At 47.5% G+C, this 24,939-nt stretch overlaps 15 protein-coding genes across 15 annotated transcripts; 6 read left to right on the forward strand and 9 right to left on the reverse strand.

Moving 5' to 3' along the window:
- Positions 1–895: 895 nt before the first annotated feature.
- Positions 896–2,446, forward strand: B0J16DRAFT_371515 (uncharacterized protein; the record flags this gene model as incomplete). Its single annotated transcript, XM_046130415.1, has 4 exons — positions 896–1,003; positions 1,056–1,191; positions 1,241–1,913; positions 1,972–2,446. The coding sequence occupies 4 exons, from the start codon at positions 896–898 to the stop codon at positions 2,444–2,446; spliced, it is 1,392 nt and encodes a 463-aa protein (XP_045982175.1).
- Positions 2,447–2,973: 527 nt separating this feature from the next.
- On the forward strand, positions 2,974–3,927 carry B0J16DRAFT_397850 (uncharacterized protein; the record flags this gene model as incomplete). The annotated part of the gene is made up of 1 exon (XM_046132340.1): positions 2,974–3,927. One exon carries the CDS (start codon positions 2,974–2,976, stop codon positions 3,880–3,882), a length of 909 nt encoding a protein of 302 aa, XP_045982176.1. The 3' UTR covers positions 3,883–3,927.
- Positions 3,928–4,044: 117 nt separating this feature from the next.
- Positions 4,045–4,734, reverse strand: B0J16DRAFT_397852 (uncharacterized protein; the record flags this gene model as incomplete). The annotated part of the gene is made up of 3 exons (XM_046132341.1): positions 4,518–4,734; positions 4,125–4,468; positions 4,045–4,068 (listed from the first exon to the last, which is right to left on the reverse strand). The coding sequence occupies exons 1-3, from the start codon at positions 4,582–4,584 to the stop codon at positions 4,045–4,047; spliced, it is 435 nt and encodes a 144-aa protein (XP_045982177.1). The 5' UTR covers positions 4,585–4,734.
- Positions 4,735–5,190: 456 nt separating this feature from the next.
- B0J16DRAFT_340165 (Alpha/Beta hydrolase protein) lies at positions 5,191–6,376 on the reverse strand. The gene has a single exon (XM_046127633.1). The coding sequence runs from the start codon at positions 6,237–6,239 to the stop codon at positions 5,262–5,264; it is 978 nt and encodes a 325-aa protein (XP_045982178.1). The 5' UTR covers positions 6,240–6,376; the 3' UTR covers positions 5,191–5,261.
- Positions 6,377–6,619: 243 nt separating this feature from the next.
- On the forward strand, positions 6,620–7,523 carry B0J16DRAFT_340166 (uncharacterized protein). Its single transcript, XM_046127634.1, has one exon. It carries the CDS (start codon positions 6,823–6,825, stop codon positions 7,474–7,476), a length of 654 nt encoding a protein of 217 aa, XP_045982179.1. The 5' UTR covers positions 6,620–6,822; the 3' UTR covers positions 7,477–7,523.
- A 24-nt stretch (positions 7,524–7,547) lies between these two features.
- B0J16DRAFT_285896 (uncharacterized protein) lies at positions 7,548–8,521 on the reverse strand. Its single transcript, XM_046124064.1, has 3 exons — positions 8,284–8,521; positions 7,837–8,233; positions 7,548–7,789 (listed from the first exon to the last, which is right to left on the reverse strand). The coding sequence occupies exons 1-3, from the start codon at positions 8,487–8,489 to the stop codon at positions 7,607–7,609; spliced, it is 786 nt and encodes a 261-aa protein (XP_045982180.1). The 5' UTR covers positions 8,490–8,521; the 3' UTR covers positions 7,548–7,606.
- A 435-nt stretch (positions 8,522–8,956) lies between these two features.
- B0J16DRAFT_340170 (uncharacterized protein) lies at positions 8,957–11,026 on the forward strand. Its single transcript, XM_046127635.1, has one exon. It carries the CDS (start codon positions 9,177–9,179, stop codon positions 10,914–10,916), a length of 1,740 nt encoding a protein of 579 aa, XP_045982181.1. The 5' UTR covers positions 8,957–9,176; the 3' UTR covers positions 10,917–11,026.
- On the reverse strand, positions 11,027–11,691 carry B0J16DRAFT_362349 (killer toxin Kp4/SMK). Its single transcript, XM_046129800.1, has 2 exons — positions 11,342–11,691; positions 11,027–11,285 (listed from the first exon to the last, which is right to left on the reverse strand). Exons 1-2 carry the CDS (start codon positions 11,514–11,516, stop codon positions 11,059–11,061), a joined length of 402 nt encoding a protein of 133 aa, XP_045982182.1. The 5' UTR covers positions 11,517–11,691; the 3' UTR covers positions 11,027–11,058.
- A 948-nt stretch (positions 11,692–12,639) lies between these two features.
- B0J16DRAFT_303635 (killer toxin Kp4/SMK) lies at positions 12,640–13,189 on the reverse strand (the record flags this gene model as incomplete). The annotated part of the gene is made up of 1 exon (XM_046124681.1): positions 12,640–13,189. One exon carries the CDS (start codon positions 13,187–13,189, stop codon positions 12,812–12,814), a length of 378 nt encoding a protein of 125 aa, XP_045982183.1. The 3' UTR covers positions 12,640–12,811.
- A 611-nt stretch (positions 13,190–13,800) lies between these two features.
- On the forward strand, positions 13,801–14,573 carry B0J16DRAFT_303638 (killer toxin Kp4/SMK). The gene is made up of 2 exons (XM_046124682.1): positions 13,801–14,145; positions 14,196–14,573. Exons 1-2 carry the CDS (start codon positions 13,974–13,976, stop codon positions 14,426–14,428), a joined length of 405 nt encoding a protein of 134 aa, XP_045982184.1. The 5' UTR covers positions 13,801–13,973; the 3' UTR covers positions 14,429–14,573.
- Positions 14,574–14,602: 29 nt separating this feature from the next.
- Positions 14,603–15,795, reverse strand: B0J16DRAFT_340175 (Oxidoreductase, molybdopterin-binding domain-containing protein). Its single transcript, XM_046127636.1, has one exon. It carries the CDS (start codon positions 15,775–15,777, stop codon positions 14,719–14,721), a length of 1,059 nt encoding a protein of 352 aa, XP_045982185.1. The 5' UTR covers positions 15,778–15,795; the 3' UTR covers positions 14,603–14,718.
- Positions 15,796–16,009: 214 nt separating this feature from the next.
- B0J16DRAFT_340176 (pyridoxal phosphate-dependent transferase) lies at positions 16,010–17,389 on the forward strand. The gene has a single exon (XM_046127637.1). It carries the CDS (start codon positions 16,073–16,075, stop codon positions 17,342–17,344), a length of 1,272 nt encoding a protein of 423 aa, XP_045982186.1. The 5' UTR covers positions 16,010–16,072; the 3' UTR covers positions 17,345–17,389.
- Positions 17,390–17,823: 434 nt separating this feature from the next.
- B0J16DRAFT_397862 (uncharacterized protein) lies at positions 17,824–20,222 on the reverse strand (the record flags this gene model as incomplete). The annotated part of the gene is made up of 2 exons (XM_046132342.1): positions 18,075–20,222; positions 17,824–17,999 (listed from the first exon to the last, which is right to left on the reverse strand). Exons 1-2 carry the CDS (start codon positions 20,179–20,181, stop codon positions 17,824–17,826), a joined length of 2,283 nt encoding a protein of 760 aa, XP_045982187.1. The 5' UTR covers positions 20,182–20,222.
- Positions 20,223–20,751: 529 nt separating this feature from the next.
- On the reverse strand, positions 20,752–22,888 carry B0J16DRAFT_303645 (uncharacterized protein; the record flags this gene model as incomplete). Its single annotated transcript, XM_046124683.1, has 3 exons — positions 22,703–22,888; positions 22,090–22,649; positions 20,752–21,759 (listed from the first exon to the last, which is right to left on the reverse strand). The coding sequence occupies exons 1-3, from the start codon at positions 22,812–22,814 to the stop codon at positions 20,752–20,754; spliced, it is 1,680 nt and encodes a 559-aa protein (XP_045982188.1). The 5' UTR covers positions 22,815–22,888.
- A 401-nt stretch (positions 22,889–23,289) lies between these two features.
- On the reverse strand, positions 23,290–24,798 carry B0J16DRAFT_355276 (amino acid permease-domain-containing protein; the record flags this gene model as incomplete). Its single annotated transcript, XM_046129412.1, has 4 exons — positions 23,290–24,251; positions 24,288–24,321; positions 24,355–24,385; positions 24,416–24,798. The coding sequence occupies 4 exons, from the start codon at positions 24,796–24,798 to the stop codon at positions 23,290–23,292; spliced, it is 1,410 nt and encodes a 469-aa protein (XP_045982189.1).
- Between the last annotated feature and the right edge of the window lie 141 nt (positions 24,799–24,939).

Consider the following 24,939-nt stretch of genomic DNA (forward strand, 5'->3'; position numbering starts at 1 on the left):
CCCTTGACAGCCCTACCTATCCTGCCAATATGTCTTTAACTGCTAGAGTTACTTTCTGGATTTAATTGCTAGTAGATATGGATAGACTTGAATATAGGTAGAGGAGGCAGGCAGGAAGGCATGGGAATCCCTAACGCCGGCAGCTTATACGGCAATTGTACTGAAGCTAATCTCATATTACATCACTTCCGTACACCCGAAGTTCTTGCTGGATTCTTTACGCTCGGTCCCTTCCAATGGACTTTCGAGTTATGCAGATCTTCGGGAAGTGATGAGCCGAATGAGATGTGGAGCCAATGATCTACTGTACCTCTTCGGCTCTATGATCCATAGACTAAAATGCGATCCGCAGCGCCGGCCCGAGTCCGTGGGCTGCGAGAGATGTTCTAGCATGACTAATTCTACGTAGAAAAAACCCTGGTTCCACGTGGGATCCCAATCGTGCAGTAGAAACCCTTGATTACCAAATCCTAGTCAGAGTTTGTAAGATCAAAGAGCAGACACTTTTAACAACATATTTGTCTAGAACACATGTTGAATATTTTGTGGCAATTATTCGTGCATTTAGTAACCGTGATGATTGGCCTTTGGCTGATCCATCTGCGCACGTGTAAAGAAACACAAACTAACAATAGCAAGCTCGCTCTACACTGTGGACCCCTCTCCGTCATTCTGCTAGTCGTCTCAGGACGACGCGATCTAGTAGAAATTTGTTCAAGTGTTTGCATTTCATTCTTTTAGTCGCTTTAGAACTTTTAATCGGAACACATCCGTTAATGTCCACTTAGTGTTCAGGCTACTCGAGGATGCTCATATTTACCTGTGTATCGCCCTGGCTTGTGTCTCTTTTCTCCCTTCCTTCTTTGGATCCCATCGTAATACAGTCTGTATCAAGATGAAGCTGTTTAATGGTGTTCTTACTTGCCTCCTGGCCTTGCCACTGGCTTTCGCTGCACTGGACAAGACAACGTCTGCGATCCTTGGTACATTGCCCAAATGTGCGGTATGTATTAATGTGGTTAGGGTGTCCCCTGGAAGTCGCTGACCTTGCCCAGTCGAAATGCCTAGTGACAAATGTCTTGGCCTCAACTTGTGACCTTAACAATGTCCAATGCACGTGCGAAAACGCGTCTCTCCAGCACCAAATCGAGAAGTGCGTTCTGGCGGATTGTACTATCAAAGAAGCATTAAGTACATCATTCCATTCTCCCTTTATATACATTCGCTTACACATTTCCAGCTACAAAGAACGCTACCATGACACTATGCGGCGCCCCCATTCGAGACGTTCGACCCGACTTTATTCGCACCAATACTGTAATGGGAATCATTTCAGGCATATGCGTCATTTTACGATTCGCGACCAAGATCGTCTATAGAGTCAGCATGGGTCTAGACGACGTCTTTATAATGATAACAATGCTCATTGCAGCCTTCTGCATCTGCATCAACGCCTTCGCGTCGGCCCCTTCCGGCATAGGGACGGACATTTGGACCCTCACCCCCAAGCAGATAACCGACTTCGGCTTCTGGTTTTATGTCATTGTCTTCACCTATTTTATATTGCAGACGACCATGAAGATAAGTCTGCTGTTCTTTTATCTTCGCATTTTCCCAAGCAGGGGTGTACGCAGGCTTTTGTGGGCAACTCTCGCTTTCATCGCCATCAACGGGACAACATTCGCCCTTGTTGCTATTTTCCAATGCCAGCCCATCAGTCACTTCTGGAACAAGTGGGATGGCAATCACACGGGCTGGTGTGCCAGCGTCAATGGCGTTGCCTGGTCTAATGGTGCTGTCAACATTGCCTCTGACTTTTTAATCCTCGGCGTGCCCCTGTCGCAATTAAACAAATTGAATCTGGATTTAAACAAGAAGATTGGAGTTGCTATGATGTTTAGTGTTGGTTCCTTGTAAGTACAAAACTCGTGTTTCTTTGCTTGAATTGGAATGTTTCTAACGCGTGTCTAGCGTTACTTTTACGAGTATCTGGCGACTATACGCCTGCATTGTCGCTGGAATCAGTCACAGCAATAACCTATCATGGGACTATCTTGCTATGGCGAAGTGGTCTACCGTCGAGGTCAACGTTGGCATATGGTGTGCGTGCATGCCGACAATGCGCATCCTTCTCATGCGCCTCACAGGCCAATCCAAGCGCTACATCAACTATGGCAGCAACAAGAGCGGCCAGGACAGTAGCCGAGACGATCCCAACAGACCTCGTACCAGGACATACCCTTTGGAGAGGGGCCCAAGTGCAAGTGCAAGTGCAAACTCCGTCAAGGGAGCACGTGGAAAGACTCAGTCTACCGGGATTACTTGCGATACCGTTGTCGAGGTGGAGTATGATAGAAATGAGGATGAGACGCATCTGGTGCATATGAAGACCTTTGACCATTCTAAGAGTGCCTACTCTTTGTCGAAGTCTGAGGTTTCAGCCTAGTTTAATTGCAATTTCCATGTAGGGCATATTTCTCCACGTTTACGGATATCTTACTGCAGATTATATCTACAGTTTCTTCTGGAGGTCCACATCTTCTATCACAAAAACTCTCAGCTCAACCATCAGTCCACTGACTCAAACGACACACTAATCCAATACAAACTGAGTCAGACTCCATAGCAGCAGTGGAGGTTACTGGTATAATAGTCACCGTACAATTGGGTCTATCCGTATCTCGATCAATAACATAAGACGACCTATCTCCACTATAGGGATAGTGCGTGTGCACAGATGGAACCCCATCTCAGCTGCTCCATTCCGATGATATCAATTGGTTGAGCGGCGGTTATGTCGCCTCAGATCCATTGATCAACATAAGGTCCTACCGCTTCACCAATTGATACCAAAAAAAGAAAAGAGAAAGAAGATGTATAAAAAGTCTGTTATACACTCAATAAGAGGACAATAATTTCTAACAACAACCTCATCCTAAATATCATTCCGCCTTAAAAAAACAATCCTATACAATGGCAAACCTGGCAGAGGATCCTGTGTTTGACGGAAGAAATTGGCTTAAATGTGTTACGTACGTTTCAAACCGCCAGGATACGTATCCTTACATCGACCCAACAAAAGGTGACCTTACGGGAAAGTCGGTCTTGGTTACAGGCGCATCGAAAGGAATTGGAAAGACCTCCGCAGTTCGGTTTGCCATGGCAGGATGCTCCAAGATTTTGCTCGCCGCCCGTTCTGACATGTCGCACGTTGAAGTGGCAGTCAAAGAAGCCGCTAAAGCTGTCAACAGACCCGAGCCTCTGGTCTACAGTATCAAGTTGGATATCACATCTGAAGAGTCAGTGAAGGCTGCTGCGGAAACCGCCAAAGACGTCCTCGGCGGTAGCCTCGACATCTTGATCAACAACGCCGGGAACCTTGAGGAATGGAAGCCCATCATTGAGTCTGACCCCAAGGACTGGTGGTGGACTTGGGAGGTCACCGTCAAAGGAACTTACCTCTCTTCACGCTACTTCATCCCGTTGGTTCTCAACTCGACCGTCAAGACAGTCATCAACGTCAGCAGTGGTGGGAGCCAGATGGTGACTCCCGGAGCATCGGCGTACCAGGCCAGCAAGATGGCTCTGTGCCGTATCAGCGAATTCATCGACATTGAAAACCGTCAGCAAGGAGTAATTTCCATCTCAATCCATCCGGGTGGAGTCAAGACTGAGCTTGCTTTGAATCTGCCTGAAGCATTGCACCCTCATCTGACTGACTCGCCGGAGCTGCCCGCCGACACTATCGTCTGGCTATGTTCTGAGCGACGGGACTGGTTGTCTGGAAGATTTGTCAATGTGCAATGGGACATGGAGGAATTGGTGAAGAAGAAGGAGGAAATTCTCAAGGGAGACTTATTTAAGTTCCGTATGGCAATTTAAGTCGGTATTAGATAGGAACTACGTAGGGAAATTGCAAGAAAAGAGTCTCATTCACTATAAGTACTACTTCTGTCGAGCAAAGCTCTTATTTGTAGGGGGCGTATTAACTAAGCTTCTACCAGGTCCACCTGTTATAGGTCTCGACTGTAACCAATGTGTCTTTTAAGCTGGATCCTCAGTGTTTTCCTAGGATCCAAAAGGTTAGCAAAAAAATGTTGACTCAACTGGGACAATCAACTTACACATCTGAAAGACGCAATACGTTGAGGAATAGAAGACCCATCTCCAATCAACTGTCCTGCAGGAACGCATGAGTCGCCCTCCCCAGGGGTCCCAACACCTTGGCAGTCATTTAAGGCATAGAACTTGCAGATAGAGCCCGTGTCATGCTTGGGCTTAGCTGACTTGGCGATAAACGTGCCCTTGCATTCCCATAATTTGTCAAAACCACCTTCGGTGAAGTGATCGCACTCAATGCCGTTGAAACTGGCACCGAAATTGTAGCAATCAAACTTATCACCAGTAAGGATCTGGTACTCTGTCTGCCCTCCGACTTCGCAGTTGTTGTCCTCGTTAAGGAATTGGACTGGACAGGTTAGAGAAGATAGAGCCACTACAAGGGAGGGTATACTGACCATACCAAGCTGATACCTTGGAGGTGACAGCAAAGAGAGTGAACAGACTCGCGATTGGAAACTTCATTGTTGGGAATAAGAGTGTGTGTTAAGAAGAAAGACAGATGAGACTTAGTTGCGATGCTTGTGGAAAGAAGAGTATCGTAAGAACCATACGGTTACTTATATATCTACAGATGCTTCTAACTAGAGCATTTCGTGATGTCACAAACAATGTAATGCATTTGCCAAGAGCCGAGGGATGGTATCAATCAGGGTGTAGACCATGGCACAGGTGATGATCTCCTCCTATGTCGGACTCAAAGGAACAGGCTGAACCAAAACGAGGCTTAGATTGCTTGTGTCAAAGTCGGATAACAATTGCCGTAACTACAGATCAGTATTCTCGTGAATTGTGCGCCAATTGGAGCCAGAGACTGAGGAACCAAGTGGAGAGCCAAGTCGAGCTGAATCGTACGTTGTGGAGAGCGATCCTTCTATGTTACGCATGTCCAAGCTTTAGAGTTACAGTTCAGAGGATCAGCAAATGCTGATAGCGTTTAGATAAGCCTCCACCGGTACTTGTCCTAGCCAATGACGGCTAACAAACACGCGCTGTTGACCCACACCTAACATGTTCTGTCTCGAACAAAGATCGTTTTTGTAATTAAGGATATCGGTCATACACAATGTTCCTTCATTAATGGAAAAGAATCAGTTTCGCTATAGGTGTTCGTTTTAATGATGCTGCTATGAATACCGTTTCTACACTCTCGTCGCATAATCAATTGCCTGTTTCATGATCTCCACAATCTCATCCGCTTGCTTCCACAAATCATTGTGATCACCACTTGCCGGCATTTCAATAATTTCTAATTTTGAGTTGCGCTGCAAGTGACCTCTCATAAGCTCAGTTTGGGAGTATGGTACTAGAGTATCCTCCCTGCTTTGCGCAATGAAGACGGCTTTCCCCTCGGGCCACTCTGTCATCCAGTCAGACACAACCGTCGGGCAAGCAGCTTTCCATACTTCCGCATTGTCTCCAAAGGCATTCTTCGTAAACTGAAGATAGAGAGGCTGAAGAGCTTTGTGGGAGTCAGGGGGGTTGTCGATGAACGCAGCCAGATCATAGAGACCGTTCAACGGTGCAATGATGGAGGGTTTCTTTATCCTCGGTACAGAGCTATCATTCGACCCAGCTGTTGCCCATCGATCTGCATTCATCACAGCCTGAAACGCCAATGTCGCGCCACAGCTATGTCCAGATAGAACATAATCATGCGCAACTCCAAGTTCCTCTTGAAGATATGCAATGGCCGAGAGTACCGAGATGATATGATCAGGGTGTTTTGCAGTTCGGGCGACATCAATTGGCTCCGTGGGATCTTTAGGCGGGGCAGGGTGTGTGGGGTGGTTCGGGTGGCTTGACAATGGGTAATTGATAGAGGCGATCCCAGCAATTCGGGTATCCTGGTCTTGAAGCAACTTCAGAGCGGTAGCTTCGAATGACGATGAGTCGACAAGAGGATCGCGCCAAGCACCTCCATGGATATAAATAATCCACGGACCTTTTTTGTCAGGTATATAATCCTCTGTAGGGATCGATGATTCTTCAGCCGTCTTTGGTGCCCAGATGTCTAGAGTGTGGAGATACGTCGCGTTCGTCAAATACGGCACGCGGTGCTTGTGCCAGGACGAGCCCGAGTCTACCCAAGGAACTGAGGACCACCATGAAGACATCATTAGTGAATGGATGAAAGCAATTAGGAGAAGGGTATCTGTGGACAAACTGGGAGCGTAGGGTATAAGGAGAGGACTTAGAATGCATTTATGTATTTGTCAATGTGCTGTCGGATACAGGGTACTGTTGCTGAAGAACGTGGTTCTATCATGCCAGATAAGTGCTAGCGACATGAGACGGAAGTTAGCGTTAAATCTTTGCATGAACAATAAAGCGCGTGTAGTATTGCATTAGCAGCTAAGCGGTTAATCGATGGCTAATTGATCCACTATCTTCTGTTGTCAACAAAAAGTCTAATCCAGTTAGCATCATTCAATGACCCTTACCCTAAAGCTTCCCTCATTGACGCCCAGCGGATGTACGGTGTCAGGTATGAGTTGTCGGGCCGCAACTAGTGCATTTCCCGACAGACGTTGAACAGCAGCAAGAGTCTTCCAAATCATATCTCCAACATCCGAAGCCCAATCCACACTTATTTCCAAGTTTGTTTCACAGATCATTCCAAGAGTACCACCATTGGCGCAATTGATAGCAGCAAAAAAAAAAAAACCGCATTTACGACGCAGAATTCGCGGCCTGTTCATCATGCTGTCCTTCCTACGGTCAGCGCAACCAGCGCGTACAAACAATACAGCCAACAACCCCATCAAATACGACTCCGGTCGGTCTTCCGTTACCTTCGCGAAGCCAAAATCAGACTACATCATGACACATCGCATTCCCCCAAGTACAAAAGAACACGGCGTGTCGATTGTTGCCCCGCCCTTCCACTACCACATCCACCAGGACGAATTCTTCCGTCTCCAATCCGGCAAGGGCAACTTCTATCGTGGTGTTGGTAAAGAACCGTTTGCTGTTCTTTCCGACGAGGCTGGTGGTCAACGCACGGCATCTATCAAAGCAGGTCGCTATCATCGCTTCGAGAACGCTTCTGAGACGGAAGACCTAGTGGTTGACATCCATTTGTCGCCGGAGTCTTATGAAGCTGAGCAGCGCTTCTTTAGAAATTTCTTTGGTTATTTGGATGATTGTAGGGAGGCAGGTAGAGCGCCGAGTTTCTTCCAGCTGATGGTGTTTCTTCATGACGGGGATACGCCATTGGCTTTACCCTTGCCTTGGGAGTGGCTGGGGAAAGTTGCCAGCCGATTGCTTCTCTGGGGAGCGGCTTATTGGGGACGGTTCGTTCTGGGCTATAAAACGACGTATCCTGAGTACTATGAAGAGGTTAAGTCGAGATAGGTATCTCATGAGAATTATCGAACAATGGACAACAAGTACAAAAAGCCAGCCTGCGATCTAATTGCTTTGATTCCGTGATTTTATAATAAGTTCATAATGACGTCCCGAGCATAAGTACCTGGAACTACAATCAGAGAACATAGATAAATGTTAAAACAAGCAGAAGCCTTTTTGTAAAATCTAGAGCACAGCTCCCAGACGCAGCTACGCCTGATGTGGTTGAGGTACCGGTGGAAGCTGGTCCAAAAGAAAACGTAGCAGTCGCCTCTTGGTCCGCAACGTCCTCTGGTTTCTTTGTAATCGGTCCGCTTTCCTACTACCTTGTCAGCAATCGAAATATCAAATTAATTCCTAGCCCACCTTTGTAGTCTTCAAAACATCAGTGGCAGCTTCACAGTTTCGGAACTCCCAGATGTTAGACGTAATAGCCATGCGTCCCTCACAAGAATTTGGCCCATCAATTTTACAAACTGAAGCAAGGGAAACGATGGACTCTTGACACCGACAGCTGGTGATTTCTGCTGCGTTCGAATATGCGGAAGAGCAAGAGGTGACAGACTGACTCGATTGAGCACAACTCTCTGCGATAGACTGACACGTGTCTCGGTCTATCGTTTTGGTGGCTTCGGGAGCAGTCGGAGTTGTGATGTCGTTCGAAAGATAGGGACCGCATGCGTCTTGCCAATTGGCGATTTCATCATCCACCGAACTATCATGCGAATTTCCCAGTGTGCATTGCCTGGATTCGCCTTTACATCTAAACCCTTTTCAGTATCCTCACGCTTAGACAGTGATATATAAACTTACCCAACATAGGCATCCAGAAGCTCCTGCGTGCAGAAGCAGTCGATGGTGTCTTGCTTGCTGAGATTGCTGCATTTTATCGCGATCGAATTGGCCTTGTCGCAATTTGGAAATTCTGCAATCTTTCCTACACAATTACTAGGTTTAAGAGTTGCATAGCACGTGGGAATGCTGTGGAAGATAGTAAGGGCAACGAGAAGGCGAATCATTTTAACGTAAGGGATCTGGGGTGAATCGTAGGCTTCTTGTTCTACCTACAATACAGTACCGGCTCTAGTTATATACGTAGCTGTATGACAGGTTCTCCCGACAGTGAAATGTCGGCCGTTCTTGAAGCTCGCCGCTACTCTTTACACCCGAGCCATGCGCCGATATTTGTGCCTTGCGAGGCGCAATCCAGACTCACCATGATTCAGCACAACTTGACCCAACCTCTTGAGTTATTGTGGCTTTAGAAGCGTGGAAACCATTGATAGGCCAGGTATTGAGAGTCTAGAATCATAATGACCCAAGTGAAGCGTCGGGTCAACCCTATGAACGGTGTGGCTTTGTGGCTCCCAGACCTAGCGCATTCAGCTGAGGGAAATCAATGTCACGAGGCCAAGACAAACGGGTATTTGGCCAAAAACAGCCTTGGTCGCTTGCGCCAACGAAAGCGCCCAACTCGACGGGGCGCCACTAGTCTCGGCAAGTTCCATTCACCTTTCATTACTGGCGTTCAGCAAGCCCGCAATGCTGCGGAGCCCTAGTCAGGAAACCCGCGACAATTCGGAGCTCACCTTGGGACATGGCCGGGATGCTGTACAAATATGCTGGGGAGGGTCAGGGACCAAGATTGAAGATTTTGGCTCGTTGGTTCGCTGATCTACGAAATCTGCCCTTGTCGTCAATTCATTATGACTGGGAAACACCAAGACCCAGTCGCTCAATCATCATACGGATGGCTCAGTAGCTGCTTACGATGGCCATCCCTCCTGATCTTCACATTCCTCAATCTAACCCTCCTCACAACCGTCATTTCCCTTACAATCGTGTCATCAACCAATGATGGTTTTGTCACAATTCCGTCTCGCAATGCAAGCTCGCCTAGCCCGTCGAGCAACTCGCAAACCCTCAGCATTTCTTGGGATCTGGGTCTGCTCTGGACAACATTGCCCAGTTTCGTCTTTTCGCTCTTCGGTGCATACTGGGCATGGATGACTGGCGCTATTGCAGAGCGTCAACCCTACGTTGAACTACGCAAGGAAGGCGGTTCTGAACCAGGGTCATCAATCATGCTCGACTATCGCGTGGTCGCCAGCATTTGGCGTTGGTGGGGGGCCTTTCGGAGATCGCATTACATGGTCGGAGCAACGACGTTAATGTCTGTCCTACTCACATACGCTATCGCACCTTTTGCCGCTCGGCTATTTGCACTAGAAGTCGTGAGAATGACCAAAACATCCCCAATCGTGTACAATGAGGTCTTCAATAACAACAACATCAACGCAACCCTCGATTGGCGGCCTGTCCTAGATACCGTTGCGGCGACGTTGATATATCAGGGAAACGGGATTGCCTGGACAGATGATGAGCGTGCGTTTCGCCCATTCTATCCCAAGTCAAATCTTGTTAGAGGAGCAGACATTTCTGCAAACACTACAGCATACTCGGCTTACCTCGACTGCGTGTTAGTCAAGGATTATACCATCACATCTGATGGCGACTCAGTCGATATATCAGGAAATGATAGAGGGTGTAGCTTCAAGCAGAGCTTTGGGGTTAACAGTTCACAACGTACTTACTTCAAAACCACGTCCAAGATTGATTGTTCTTCCAAGGCACATTACAGTCGCTTGGTATTTACAGCGGCTACATATTCATCTTCAGCATCCAACAATTTGAACGACTTGAGTGTCATCTCCTGTGCAACAGGATATCGCCAGGTTGCAGGAACATTAACAGTTACGCCATCTAGTAGTGCCCCAATAATCGGCTCCTTTACCAAAACGGGCGAGGCGGATACCGGACGACCAAAGTTGTGGAGGGTCTTTGAGCAGGGCATCCTGGGACCGGTGTCTTTCAATCCCCAGGCTAAGTGGTCAACTTCGGACATGGGTAGCCTGATATTGTACTATGCTCAGCAGTTGCAGCCGTCCAAGCCGCTTGCATCTGAAGCCTTAATGGATGCAGCGTCAAAGGTCTTTACTGCTATCTATCTGAACGCAGTTGCAATTCATGGCTTCGATTCACTCCCAGAGCCAGAGACAGGTACCGGGACGGCTCTGATCCCTACAACGCGACTATTTGTCGTCCCCTGGGTAGCATATATCATCATTGTATTTCTCATGGTTATACTTTGCTCTGTTGTTGCCATATATATTCACCTTCAACGCAGCCCATCAATCATGACTGAGGAGCCTGAAGGTTTACTCTCTATGGCTGGAATTCTGTGTAATAGTGAACTGTTTACTATCGCCTGGAACATCCGCCATGATCATGCGTTTGATGGCAGTGTGCTAGAGATGGGCAGAAAACGACCAGAGGTAATGGAAAGGAAATGGGGAGCGACACAAGATGTTGAATCCGACAATTGGGTTGTGAGGTCAGTTCAAGGTGCTGATATGGGGGTCGCGGAATCTCTTCTGAGTCGCTGAACAGGGTGCTTCTCTCTATCGTGTATTCCTCCTTTCATCGAGGGATGTCAGAAATGAACGGTTTGTTTATCTTTAATCTCTCAGAGTGGTAATATTCTAAGGAAATATCTCAAGTCTTGCTATCTATATAGATGAAAAAGATCTAACAATGACAGTTTCCCTCACAGCATGGGTCACTGACAAAGTTAACTGTCAGCTGCCCATCGTCCACATTGTTTCCTTCCTGTGTCGGAACACTGCCGCAAAGTGAACACCCGTGGTCGATGATCTGCTGAATGTGACCAAACGCATCTCTCGCTGAGCCGGATGCACCACTCTGGTAGAAAGCACAGATACTACCCGAGTTGCCTTGTGTACAAGCAATTTGAGCTAGATAGTTAAGCATCAGCGCCATCGCCTGACTAAGATGATAAGGAAGGTCTTACCTCCGGTGTCAAAGTGTCTATCGCCTTGGCCATCAGCAACGAGAATGCCAATTTGATCCTGGATATCCTTGATGCTAGAGCCGAAGGTGAGGTCGCAGAAGCCGCTGCCACGACAATTGATGCCCAGACCTGCAACGGCAGAGGTAAAGAGGAGAATTGATGCTGAGAAATGCATATTGAGGTTCGTTTGAATTGATGGATCTGATCGATAGAAAGGTAAAGTGTGTTGGGATCGGGTACAGACACGAACTCTAACACGGCAGCTGGCAAGTACTTATACCCATCTGCCGATGAGTTATGGGCTGTTTATGCCTTTATTCTGTCTCCAATATTACCATGAATAGGCTGACCTGCACCCGAAGCTTAGGACTATTCACTCAAACTACATTGTACAAGGAGATACGTAATTGATTTCTAACTGTACGTAATCGATTGCCAACTGTTTCTAGATACCGACAGAATTGTCATGAGAATATGACGATCTTCAACCGAGTCAGCCTTACTTCGAACTTACCGCCGTAAAGGGCAGGTGATACAGCGTTATCAGGCATGACTGGAGCCTTGCCGCTGATCTTCACACCGAATGGCAGTGCCGAGACGTTCTCTATTCACCGATACTTCCTTGGAAAAGACCTCATCAAAGTCCTTTTCGTATATGCCGGCTATGATTTTGGATACGAAATGCCCCTTTCGGGGACTTCAGCTGAGTACAATATGCATCCGGGCTCGGCATGACGTCAAACTAGGGCCAGGCTGCCGTGATCGACAATGACCATGCGAGGAGCTGAAGCTTTCAATATTCTTGGCGTAAGATGGAGTTATTGAGATGCCGAAGTTGCTGTATGTTAAAGGGACAGCCTGGTTGAATGACGACGTTTGTCTCAAGCGCTGTCTCCACATGTAAGCGGCGTACGGGTCTGGGGCAAGGGACGGCCGCCTCTAATTCTCCACCTGATTGGTCCCTTTACAACATCCTGGTATGCCTTCCTAGCATAGCTACATTACCATTGAATCTTAATACTTATTCGGGTGTGTCTTTTCGAGATCCCCTCATCTAGTAAAATGAGATGTATCCACATAGATCTCAGGGTCATTGATCTTCAAAGTGGAATTAGTAAGTGACAGCACAACTTTGAGTTGCATGGGTGGGCTAGCTCTCGGCTCATGTGCCGTGTAGGGCTCCCGATCCATCTACGCCTTGGTAAACAAAACACAATCCGACTGGACACATAAGGTACCTCAAATGTGTGATGGGTTGAAAAACATATGTCATCAAGTCACAAATGGGGACATAGACTACAAATGTATGGGACTAAAAACGACTTGTAGTAAAAGAGTGTTTGTTTATCCAAGCCTTCCATGGTTTATCATACAGTGCCGAATTTGTTCCAAATCTCGCGACAACTGCCCCTCCTTGTCTCCTTTGTTGAGTTACATTGATTTTATTCCATCACCAGCCAAGGCAAAAACTTAACAAGCACCCTGGCAACTGGGGTCGCTGACAAAGTTCACCGTCAACTGTCCATCATCGACGTTATTGCCGTCCTGCATGGGAACAGAGCCACACTTCTTGCAGCCGTGGTCAAGAAGGGCCTGTAGAGCCCAGGACACATCATCGGCGGTGCCGGTTGCGCTACTCTGGAAGAAAGCGCAGGTGTCACCAGTACAAGCGACTTGTTGGCCTGTCTCATAGTGGCGGTCTCGTGGTTGAATGTTGTCGACAATTGCTTTCAGGCTGATGAGGTTACCGGCACCACCAGAACAGAATCCTGAGCCGCGACAGTTGATTCCGAGAGCGGATGTCATGGTGGCAAGAGTGGAAAGGGTAGTGAGAATGGAGTAATGCATCTTGAGATATTTAAATGGGATAGAAGCGTGAACTTGTTGCTTAAAGGTGGTGGTAGAGATAAGGTAAGAGTAAAAGATTTGCAAGTGTTTGTTGACTGCGGTAAAGATCCAGGTATTTGATGATTTATAACACCAGGAGTCACGGTAGTACAACCGACTATGATGGAGATGCGATTCGAGTCTTTCTACCTAGAGATGGTATACAGCCACTCTCTTGGCAGCTGATCTTGGCGTACCTGTTTACCCACACTGCCGATCAAGACAACTCCACTTTGTGAGCCTTGTTACATGGCTGATTGAGAGACATGGTAGTCATAGACCTATCAAAGATATTGGATCGACATTAAAGGAGGAATAATCCTTGATTTGGACACAACGTCAACTTACGAGTTCCTCTTCTTGGCAGGTCCCCGAGGCCCTGATACATCAAAAAGGATCGTCATGGTATTTGTGCAGTATCTCATCATTGCCAATTCCAGAAAGGAACTTTGGTTGAGGTCGGCCGACGGAACGAGTAGTTGTCTCTGGGTCACAAAGACGTCAACATCTAGGATGGAACTGTCTTCAATTGTTTACCCCAACCTGGTAGGCAACAAGGGCGAAAATGGGCACCTACCTTGGCTAAAAGGGTGTTGCTCTACAGCTCCATGAATTACTTAAGAAGCATCTTGTCCCTCCCCTCTTATGATTACCAGATCCCTTCATCGCCCTACAGAAGCACTTCCTTACACAACTTGATCACTACTTCTCTATACCTCTTCCAAACACCCAAAAATACCTAACAATGTATAAATTTCTCACTCTCGCAACCCTTCTCTCTGCCGCCTCGGCACTCGGCATCAATTGCCGAGGATCAGGCTGGTGCAACATCAACAGCGCAAGCTTGGACAATGTCCTTACTAAAGCGAAACAACTTCAAGCCCGCGGACAAGGGGATCATCATTGGGGAGAGGGCGGTACGTACCATGTGAAGTAGTCTGAAGATAACATGACTAACAAAATACAGTTCAAATTGCCTGCTCTGGGGGCCAATGGGGATCTATCTGTGCCTTCTTCCAAAGCGGTGCTAGTGGCAATACGGATCGGGCCGTCGAATTGATTCAGGGCATTCTCGACCATGGTTGCACTCAGTGTGGCAGTATTCCTACCGAAGAAGGCAACAATGTTGATAACGGACAGCTTACGGTTAACTATGTTGAGAACCCTTGCTGCGATGGCGACTGTTACTGCCCGATCTAGAATTACTAGGTAGTGTGAGGAGAAGCCTTTCGCTTCGTCCTAATAAGATAGTTGAGTTCTTTGAGTCCAATGCGGTATTCAACGGTGTGAAAGGTTAGATTGAACACGATTAGAATATAGTAGTCTAAGGAATATCTATACTAAGTATATAGTAATGTTTTTAAATCATTTATAGGCTTTATATATTATTTGTTCTATACCTTTATAAATAGCAACTTAAGGGTTTCTAGTGTAAACTTGAATTCTTCTTTGAGATTTACCTAAATCTCGCTTATTTAACACCCAGATAGCTAACGAGATATAGAAAAGCTAACGGTATGGACGTGATTCCTCCTCCCGGACAGCGGTTGCGTCTGACCTGACGTTGACTCTGCCTGGGCTATAACAGAGTACGACCCGGGTGCAAGATCCAGCTTAATGTTCCATTTCTGCCAGCTAAAGTCGATCCGTGTCTCAACCTGGGTGGCAATCCAGGTTTCACCGTTATCATAGGAAATGCGAACATTTTCCACCCCTTCAAAACACCAAGCCCAACCTTCAATGACCACCTTTGGGCTTACTATCACAGCCTCGGGTTCAGGACGCACAATGATCGAGTTGACTTCAACATTCCAAACCGGCCGCTTCTTAATTCCTTTGGGGTCTTCGGGATCAACTTCGTTGTAGAAGATGGTGGTATATGGCCCTTCAGCCCTCCTATTCTCCAGCTTCAACCGACAAAGCCATTTAGTAGAGTTGGTGCCGAACCACCCAGGAACAACGAGCCTGACCGGACCTCCCCGCTCCTTCGTCAAGGCCTGCCCATTCATCTTGTAAGCTATCAAGACTTCCGGGCTCTGGGCTTGATCTAATGGTAGGTCTTTTTGGTAGCGGTCCGCTGTGACACCCGCAAACGTCCCGTGATCGAGTCCGTCAGACCACACAAAACGGGCTTCGGGGAGAGGTGATGCAAGCGATATAAGGTACGCAAGAGGGACACCAGTCCAGATAACATTGCCCACCCGCCATACTGCTTCCACTGGAGGAGTGATTGGGCTGCCGTAGCACTCGTGAAATGAGGTGACGGATTTTTGGGGTAGTTGCTTGAGCTGATCCAGCGACAGGGAGATCGAATTTTTGACAAGTCCATCAATAACAAGGGTCCATTTGAGAGGGTCAACAACCGCCGCTCCCATGTGAATAGTCTGGAAGAGTAGGTTATCCGGAGTAATGGCATCATTTAGTACATGTGGCTTTGGAGGATGCCGTATATAAAATCCGCGGGGATTGATATCTATAAGGGCATGGCGTTCATCGCCGTCTGTTGGCACAGAGGATGTGTCGAAATCTGTCAGCAGCGGCGATGGCATGATTGAGTCCGATTTAGCTGCTGCCAACTTGCTGTAGCTGTAACATTTGTTTAAATAATCACGGCGGGCCTAAATTCTAGACTCATTAGTCTCCCCTCCCCACTCTTCGCTCCATTCCCGTTTAAGCACATCTAACATCCATGGGTGCAAAAGTAGGTACCGAAGTGACGCCATTTCTGCGGCAACATCCGAACAGGGTAGAACCATATAAAACTTTATTAAAAGTAGAGGCGTCGCTCATCGGAACTGTACCTATTCTATTGCACGGTTCTCCCCCGACGGCTCCCTACTCATTATGAAACTCTCCAAACGTGGCCAGGCGACGGCTGATAACAAGGGCGGTTCTCTTCTGTGGGAAGTAACGGCAAACCTCTGGGATGCTACAACTAACCCGTCCGGCTATGTAAGCCTGGGCATGGCAGAAAACATCCTCATGCAAGATGAGCTACTGAAGCACATCGCAGACAACATCTCCCTTCAACCGCAGGCTTTAACCTATGGCGACGGTACAACTGGTTCAAAACGGTTAAAGCTTGCCCTCGCACATTTCCTCAACAGATATTTGAATCCCCACCAGGATATCAACATAAATCAAATCACCATCACCAACGGCTGTAGCGCAGCTATCGAACATATCGCGTGGGCGGTTGGAGATCAGGGGGACGGTTTTCTCATCACCAGGCCTTTTTTCCGTGCCTTCATTCCAACCTTTGGCCTTCGCGTTGATACAGAGGTCATCCAGGTATCATGCAACGGAATTGACCCGTTTTGCGTCGATATCGTCGAAAAGTACGAGGCTAGACTACAAGAAGTGAAAGCCAGTGGAAAGAACGTCGCCGGTATTCTTCTCTGCAACCCCCATAACCCCCTTGGGCGATGCTATTCCAAGGACGCCCTGGTTGAACTCATGCGATTTTGCCAAAGACATCAACTTCACTTAATTAGCGACGAAGTCTATGCCTTATCAGTGTGGAAAAACGATGAGTCACGAGCTCTGCCTTTCACCTCTTGTCTATCCATAGACCCTACAGGTATCATTGACCCGTCTCTTATAACCGTCGTATGGGGGGTCTCAAAAGATTTTGGGTCCAACGGCCTTCGGCTCGGAAGCATTATTTCCCAGAACAACCCGTCGTTGCACAGCGCACTTGTCCCAGGGGCCTTGTATAGCATGAGCTCTTCTCTCGCCGATCACGCCTTTTCCAATGTATTTGAAGACGATGCTTGGGTTGACAATTACCTGGCCGAGAACAAGAGAAAGCTTGGAGAGCATTACAACCTGATAACAACGTGGGCAAAAGAGCATGGCATCCGTTATGAAAGGGGGGCAAATGCAGGGTTTTTCTCGTGGGCTAATCTAGGGGAGGTCTACTGTCGAAACCATCTTGAACAAGACCCTCTGCATGCTGAGGAGCAGGTGATGGAGCTACTGCTCGACCGAAAAGTCTTCATAGGTCCCGGAGCTAGTTTTGGAGCCGAAGCAAATGGCTGGTTCAGGCTTGTGTTCTCAGTTGACAAAATAACTCTCTTGGAAGGACTTACTAGAATTGTTGATGTTTTAAATTAGACCATTCGCTAAGATATAATTTGATGATTTTAGTGCAATACGTAATTCTACTAGAGCTCCATACTGTCTTTACTTGGAATAAAAGAAACGGAAGAATCGGGAAAATCGGAGAAGATCGGTGGAAACGGAAAAGACGGCTGGAACGGTAAAGACAATAAAGTCAGTAGAGAAGGGCCGATAAACCATTGACTAATTGACTTCAATCCATAGAGGGATTTCTAAGGTCGCTAACCCTAGTATGGAGGCAGCCTTGTTCACGCGTTATCTGCAAATCTGCGCACCTGTCTCCCGAGGTACAGTTCGGCAAACATTATGTCACCATAGGCCGTCTTCTCGCTTGTGCAGTTCCGGCCATGACTTGGTCAAAGCTTCCCCTTTCTTTCCTTTATTATAAGTTATTTAATACAGGCTGTTCTGTAACTAAGATCTCATAAGAAGAGAGGTAGGTCAACTTACAATAATAAGTCCAATAGACTATACTAAACGAGATATAGCACCTGCCCTTTCCCTATATGAGAGTTCCGTGAATACTGATCCATCGTAAGGTTATCTAGAACCCCAGCATCCACTAGACAATGAACCCCAGGGCTTTGTTCTTCAGTTGACAATAGTATCAATCCACTAGTAGACCTCGAATGTCGCCAGTCAGCTGGTGCTAGTAGGACGTAGTTTCTAGCTCTCTTCAAAGTACGAATTAACATAGCTTTGATGTCCACTGGCATAGGCTCACCTCCATTACATCCACCGTCTGGGTAGAAGAAGTATACCATGTCTAGCTGGGCACCTACACTGAAGCGATCGCGACTGTCATTCTCATTTCTAATAATGACGGAGTATCCCTCGATGATCATTACATCATGTGAGATACTGGGCTGTAACGCACTGATTTCCGCACCCATCAGTGAATGCTCTCGATTGATGCACCTGCGAGGCATCCAACTACTGTTGGTGGCACTCTCCATACAGCCTTGGTCAGTGCTTGTCAAGAGGATATTTGCACCCAAAGCGCCGCAGTTGACCATCCTTTCTAGAAGGGTAGGGATATCAATTTTATAATCCACCACAGGAAGCTGGTCTGATGTCATAGAAAATACACTGTAGTACTCATCCAGCTCCAGTGTAGCCTCTCTACCACGTAGTTTGTCCAGTAGAAATGCCAAAGGGCGCATACAGGCGTCGGCGTCAAGCATCGTTCCATGGCTAGAGCATCTGACGATGGATCTTTGGTAGATGGATTCGTTCGTTGAGTCGGAAATTGATAATGACTTACCAACCAACGATGTCTTGGCTATGTAGCCAACATCGACTGGTAAGTAGGGGAGAGCGTTTACGTATTGGTTGGCGAATGGCGAACTGTATAGTATGCCGATGAGTTGCGAGCAATCAATGAAGGGAGCCTCATCATGGCCGCTCCAGAAGATGCACTCTTTGCTCATTATGGTTTCCTGTAATGTCCAGCAGCGCTGCTTCCATTCGCACTTCTCCCAGATCTCCTTGACCTTCTGAGTCAAATCAGCATTGTATAGTTGAACCTTGGCGCCCACACTCTTTTCTTGGACGAATTCGATAGGGAATGCCGCTCCAGGAAGGACCAAAGTGCACTCAGCATTGGAGTAGTAATCCTTCATCTTTGGCACCTCTCTTTCCTTATCCTCATAGCTGTCCTGATCTATACACCACCGATCGACCCAAAAGTACCGGTGTTTCAGCACCCTATGAGCTGTTGCGATGATTTTATCCAAATCGTCAGGCCCGTATTGGCTCCAAGGGTACGAAAGTGCTACATAACTGTTGGGAGGACCATTCGAAGACATAGTCACGATCTTGTCTGTCAGATTTGTCTCATTCCTTCGATGGGCGTCGTAAAATCGCGGAGGAATTATCTTGGCTTCTGGCACCTCCGAGCCTCCGCTTGTCGCATCCCGCCCACCAGGAAATAAGCAACCGCATGAGCCTCGATGGAAACTATCCCTTGGAGCTACGGCATAATACGGCGTAGTCCGGGCAACCAAACGTTGCAACTGCTCTAGACTGAGACTTCCACCATCTCCACACAATTGATCGAGTGGTAGAAATGGTAGCACCGGTGCCACGATCTGCAGCTCAGTGTCATTGGTCATAGCCGCCACACTCCGCAAGAGCTGGTTCTGAATCGTCGAATTGGCTTGCTCAAGTACTTGTTCCATCTCCTGGTGGACACCGAGGAAGTCGATACGTTCCAGCGCTATAGCAATAAGAACCAACACGTTGGCAAGCGTAACAAAGTTGTCGCGATGCCACGTTGGGGGCATCTGCACACGGGTCCTCTTTGTGTTTTCTTCCACCGTCACTTGAACAACGTGGCCGTCGGGAAGCGTCTTGATCAGCAGCCCCAAGCTTAGCATATATGTTGTGCCAACTCCATTGTCATCCAGACACACGACTGGGTCAACTGATGTCAGGTCCGCCCTCTTCCTGGTTTTGCCTGCGATTGTCCGATGCTCCCAGGTGACCCAATCATCTTCTTCTGCACCATCATCTTCGTTATCATCATCACCATCGCCATCATCGGCGGTTTCTTGTTCTACCAAGCCAATACGCAGTCGGCAGCCACGTGGTTTGAACTGCCACGACGGGTCCTCACGTATTGTGTGGACAATCTCATGGTTCCTCATCACACCGCATAGCCGAGGGGCTGACGACAACCCTTTGTAGTCGATATGCGGACCGATCGACTGCGGACCGATCGTCGGCAGCCTGTCGTAGGGAGGAACTCGTTGGCAGTGATGTCGGTTTTCGCTATAACGCGCCACGCAGGCTCTCAGGTTACGTTCGAATGGCCCCTTATCGAGCGACATACTCAATGATCAGCTGTTATCACTTGGTAACAACTTCAAAGATGCGACTGAATGTAAAGTATAGTAGACTCCAAAATTTTAAGAGCAGCGGTGTAAAGCACCTATGCCTATGTATACTTAAAGTAACATTTTGAGGCATTATTGGGTTTCTTGGCGTTCCAGTATCCATGTCCTCTATCCATACCTGAAGTTCAAATGCCCAATCTCCTGGTCCCTGTAGATAAGTGCTTACTCCCCCGTATTTTTTAGACCCGCCTTGCCAAGGATGATCCAGACTTGTGGCTGATGGCGCCGCCTTTGCGATAGAATGAATTACCCTTGTCAATTAAATCTGAGCTACTGTCCTTGCTGCTGCAGAAAAGTCCTGTAGTTTCGCTAAGATACCTATTGATAGCTCCTTGTAGAATCTTCGCCCGATGTAAGATCACTTGACTTCCTCGCCTTTCTTTTCTTGAAAACACGTCTTGCGTTTACCTGACTTACTCAAGATCAAAGAACCTTGTCAAATATTTAGAATCCATGTAGTCTCTGACAAGACATCTAGCCACTCTAGCATAATTAACGACAGCCCTAGACGAATTTCCCTGTTTCCTTTTTACACCATTCCCAAAAAGCAGGTGCAATGCCGGTCCCCCCATCCTCCTTGGTCTTCAAACTGTCCAAAAGATCCTTTCTGGGACTCGGATGCCATTTCCCCCACGGCACACCATACCGCCCACCGTCATCGAGCTTGATCTCTGTGCTAAGTCCGGCCCAGAGCTCCGCATAGGCACCATATTTAGGTGGGTGCAGTAGGATCCTAACAGGTGCCTTGATAAGCCATGGAACACGGTCCCAGATGTTGGTCATTAGATTCCCAGGATTCTGAGCAACGAACACGATTCCGTCTGTTCGCATACGACGATCAAACTCAGACGCCAAGAACCAATTCCCAGTTTTAGAAATAGTGTAGGTCCGCGAGAGATCTTTAGATTGATTGCCGGGACGAAGTTCGTCTAGCGGTATGCCTCCCGGTGGTGCTGACATGTCCACCATTCCCGAAGCTACAAAGATGACTCGTGTCGAAGGCCCAGACGAGATATTTGCCGTGTGCTTCAAGACAGGGAGCAAGAGCTTCGTAAGAAGGAAGGATGCCAGACAATTAACTCCCATTTGGGGTTCATACCCTTGGACGGTGAGTTGGTCATGGGGTACGTAGCTTATACCCGCATTGTTCCACAGGACATCCAGACGAGTCTCTTGTGCAAGGAAAGCAGAGGCACAAGCCGCGACCGATTCAAGATCATTGAGATCGAGAGGTAGAGTCTTTAGATGGCCCGTACTTCCAGGATGAGAAGCTCGAATGTCCTTAACTGTCTGTGCTGCTTTGGTGGCGGAGCGGCATGGGAGATAGACTGTGCCGCCCTTGGAATAGAGTATCTTGACTAGCTCGAGACCGACTCCATTGGTTCCGCCGGTGACCAGGAAAACTTTGCCATCCAAAGACGGTATGTGGTCTTCGGTGTAGGTAGGTGTTCCTGGGAATAGTTGGGTGAGATTAGCGCCCATGGCTGTGTCCTCTGAGTTGTAGGTGGGAATCTGGTCGGTTGTAATTTGGAAGAGAATGGTGCTTGAGTTAGGCTGTTTGAGAATCTTGTTTCAATTGAAGAGGACGACGATGGTACTTATATGCAAATATTTTTTGGTCTGTGGTGAGTTACATAGGAATGTATACAAGCAATCTGACCTTTAGGTTGTCTGATTGTCAGAAATAAAGTGGCGCGTCAGAATGCAGTACAGGCACGTCCCCATGTCATGGAACCCAACGAAATAAGAAACAAGAATTGATTATAACACCTAGTTACACTCCGCAATTAAAGATAACGGCTTCTCTCCTCTCTGTGCCCTCCAAAAATTACTTGTCCTTACAATCCCCCCATCTATCAAAAACCACCAGCGTCTCGCAAACTCCTCACTAACTTCCCATCCCATCGGATCCCACGGCACATTACCCCAAGCCCTTAAGCTTCCACTGCGCATATCAGCCATAAACTCCTCTTCATTAATGACCGACAAAGACTTGAGAAGTTTATCCCGTAACGAAGCCCACGGCAACATATCCAGGTACGATTTGTGTGGGACAATGGTTTGTAGCTGGGTTGGCGCTATAGCTGAGGGGAGATTTGTAACTAAGGCTTTTATATGAAAGCCTGGTCTTGATTGGCAGTCAAGGTCAAGACATTGGGCGATGACGGCGAGAGCGCCGCATGCGGTCATGTCTGTAAGAATGATGAAGTGACTATCTGCCAATGGGCTGTGTGGGAGTTGTGCATCAAATAGTTCTGTCTGGAAAGTTTCCACTACAGACATGCTTGAGTCATCAGGTGGTGTTTGCAATTGATTGGGGTCACTGGTATCTTCTGTAGAAGAGCCGGCCACGTCTATCGTTTCACTGGCGCATCGCGTTGTCGCTTTCTTTTCTCTCATGCCTTGGTTCGCCATTAGCTTGACTCCTCCAATAAGCCTGCGTTGATGTACGTACGTCTCGCCCGTTGAGATAGCCTGTTCTGGATCCGCTTTCGTTGAATAGGGTCAGGTATCTTGCTCCAATCATCGGCTGTAGACTTCATAAAGGGCTTCCAGTTTTGATCCATTTTGAGTAAATGGGCGATGGGGATGACTTGGTAGTGTGGAAGGAAGGTGACATTCTAATCTAGCAGAAGAGGAGAAATGACTGGGCTGTGAGCTTGTCCCTGTCCATTTCTGACATCTAATAATAGAGCTTGTCAGACTGCATAACCGAAATGAATTGTCGAATCAAATTCCCATTCTAGTCTACATTTAGACTAGTTGCTGACAATCAAAATGTCAGAACACCAACCTGAGGGATTTGTCTGAAATCCCAACGGTGGAGTTGAGGTTACCCTAGAGTATGATTGGACCGGTGTCGAGCAAGAGTCTGCGCAAAGTGCTCAGGTCAGCCATCAAGGGACAGCAGTAACAAGGTCGCAACATACACGATTTAAGGTCCTCACCCAATGGTTGTTAACGTAGTGAGTAGCTCATGTCCAAAAAAAAAAAAAAAAAAAAAAGAGTCAAATGCTTCAATTGTCGTTGTTGTTCCTCTTTTTAAATATGTACAGTTCCCTCTGATGGCCCCGTGAATCTTTTGGAAAGACCCAAAGGCCAAGATGAGACGATGAAGATTAAACTAAGGGCGAAAATAACGACAAGATAATTCATGGAACTTCCAGTAACAGGACGAGCAACAGGAAATGCAAATACTACACTGAAGAAAAGCATGAACACGGTTGCCAGTGCATTGACAAGATATCCATACCTGCCAAGCGAGAAGCCTCGCTTTGGTAGCGAATCGCGGCCAGTGAACAACAAGACAGATTGTGGTAGTACAACAGTGATGTTTAGTGCGAATAGAGTCAGGTTGATGAAGCTGCTGTAGGCTGTCTTTGAGACGATATAGAGGATACCGATAATGATCTGGAGGAGGAGCATAATACCTGTTGCGCGGACTGGGTTGGACCATCTGAGGCGAGAGACATAGTGTGAATAAGGGACACCACCGTCTCGTGCAAATGACCACAAAATCCGAGATGAGAAGACGAAAAGATTGAGAATGATGTGATAGAAGAGAAGGATATAATAGAGGGCCCAGATCGTTGTTGCAGTCTTTGAGCCCAGAGCCTGATTATAGACTTCCATGATAGGCGCACCCGAAGCAATGAGTCCCTGAACGTCTTTTATGACATACATCAAACCAATGTTCCAAGTAATCACTGTGATGATCCCCAGTATGATAGTTGTGAGAATGGCGATGGGGATATTTCGGCTTGGGTTGTCAACCTCTTCCGACAGATGACTCGGAGCGTCAATGCCGCAATAGGCCCAGAGACAGCTTGCGAGACCGATCATAGCAGCCCAACCATCGGTCCACCCAGAAACGTTTGTGAATTCTGTAAAGACAAATTTACTGGGCTGCTTGACTTCTTGCACGGACAAGAGTGTTGCAAGAGATGCGATGAAGCCGATGATTGATAGCCAGAGCACTGAAACACCGATATTTCCAATGGCAGCTGGAAATCGCGATGCAATCAAGAAAGCAATAGTACATAGGCAGATATGGACAAGATATACATGCCAGCTCTGAGCGACATACGTCTCATTCCATAACGTAACCAAGTTCAATATCGACTGTGCGATAAAGAAGCTGCAAGACGCTGTAGCCCCTATAGTGTACAGAATTGACATCCATCCGGTAAAGAACGCAGCGAAACGACGAGTTGAAGCTGGGAACGTCATGTACACTATATGGTACTGGCCACCTGCAGATGGAAAGGCAGACGCAAGCTCTGCGTACCCTGCTGCGAGGATGGTCATGATAATGCCGCCGACGAGAAGGCCGTAGATTAGAGTTGGTCCGGCGCCACATGAGAGAGGGACAGCGAGACCGGAAGCAAAGGCGACCCAGGAGTTCATAGTTGTGAAACCGAATGCGATTGTGGATAGAAGTGTGAAGCGCTTTCTTAGGTGGGTTTGTTGGTGATCTACATCTTCATTTTGAGGTTTGTAGTCAGGTGAAGGCTCGCACGAGACGACGGAGCCGATGCCCGAGGGAGCCATTGTGTCGTGAGAGTCACCTTTCATGGCTAACAAGGTAACTTCCAGTCGTAAGGGAAATTAAGTAAACGGTAAAAGAGCAGAGAGGACTGCCAGGGATCTGTCTGCGGTGTAACAGCGTTCGTGACATGGTACTGACAGGAT

Source organism: Fusarium flagelliforme, assembly GCF_020744385.1.
Source record: "Fusarium flagelliforme strain FIESC 12 MPI-CAGE-AA-0113 chromosome Unknown B0J16scaffold_4, whole genome shotgun sequence".
NCBI classification, from domain to species: Eukaryota; Fungi; Ascomycota; class Sordariomycetes; order Hypocreales; family Nectriaceae; genus Fusarium; species Fusarium flagelliforme.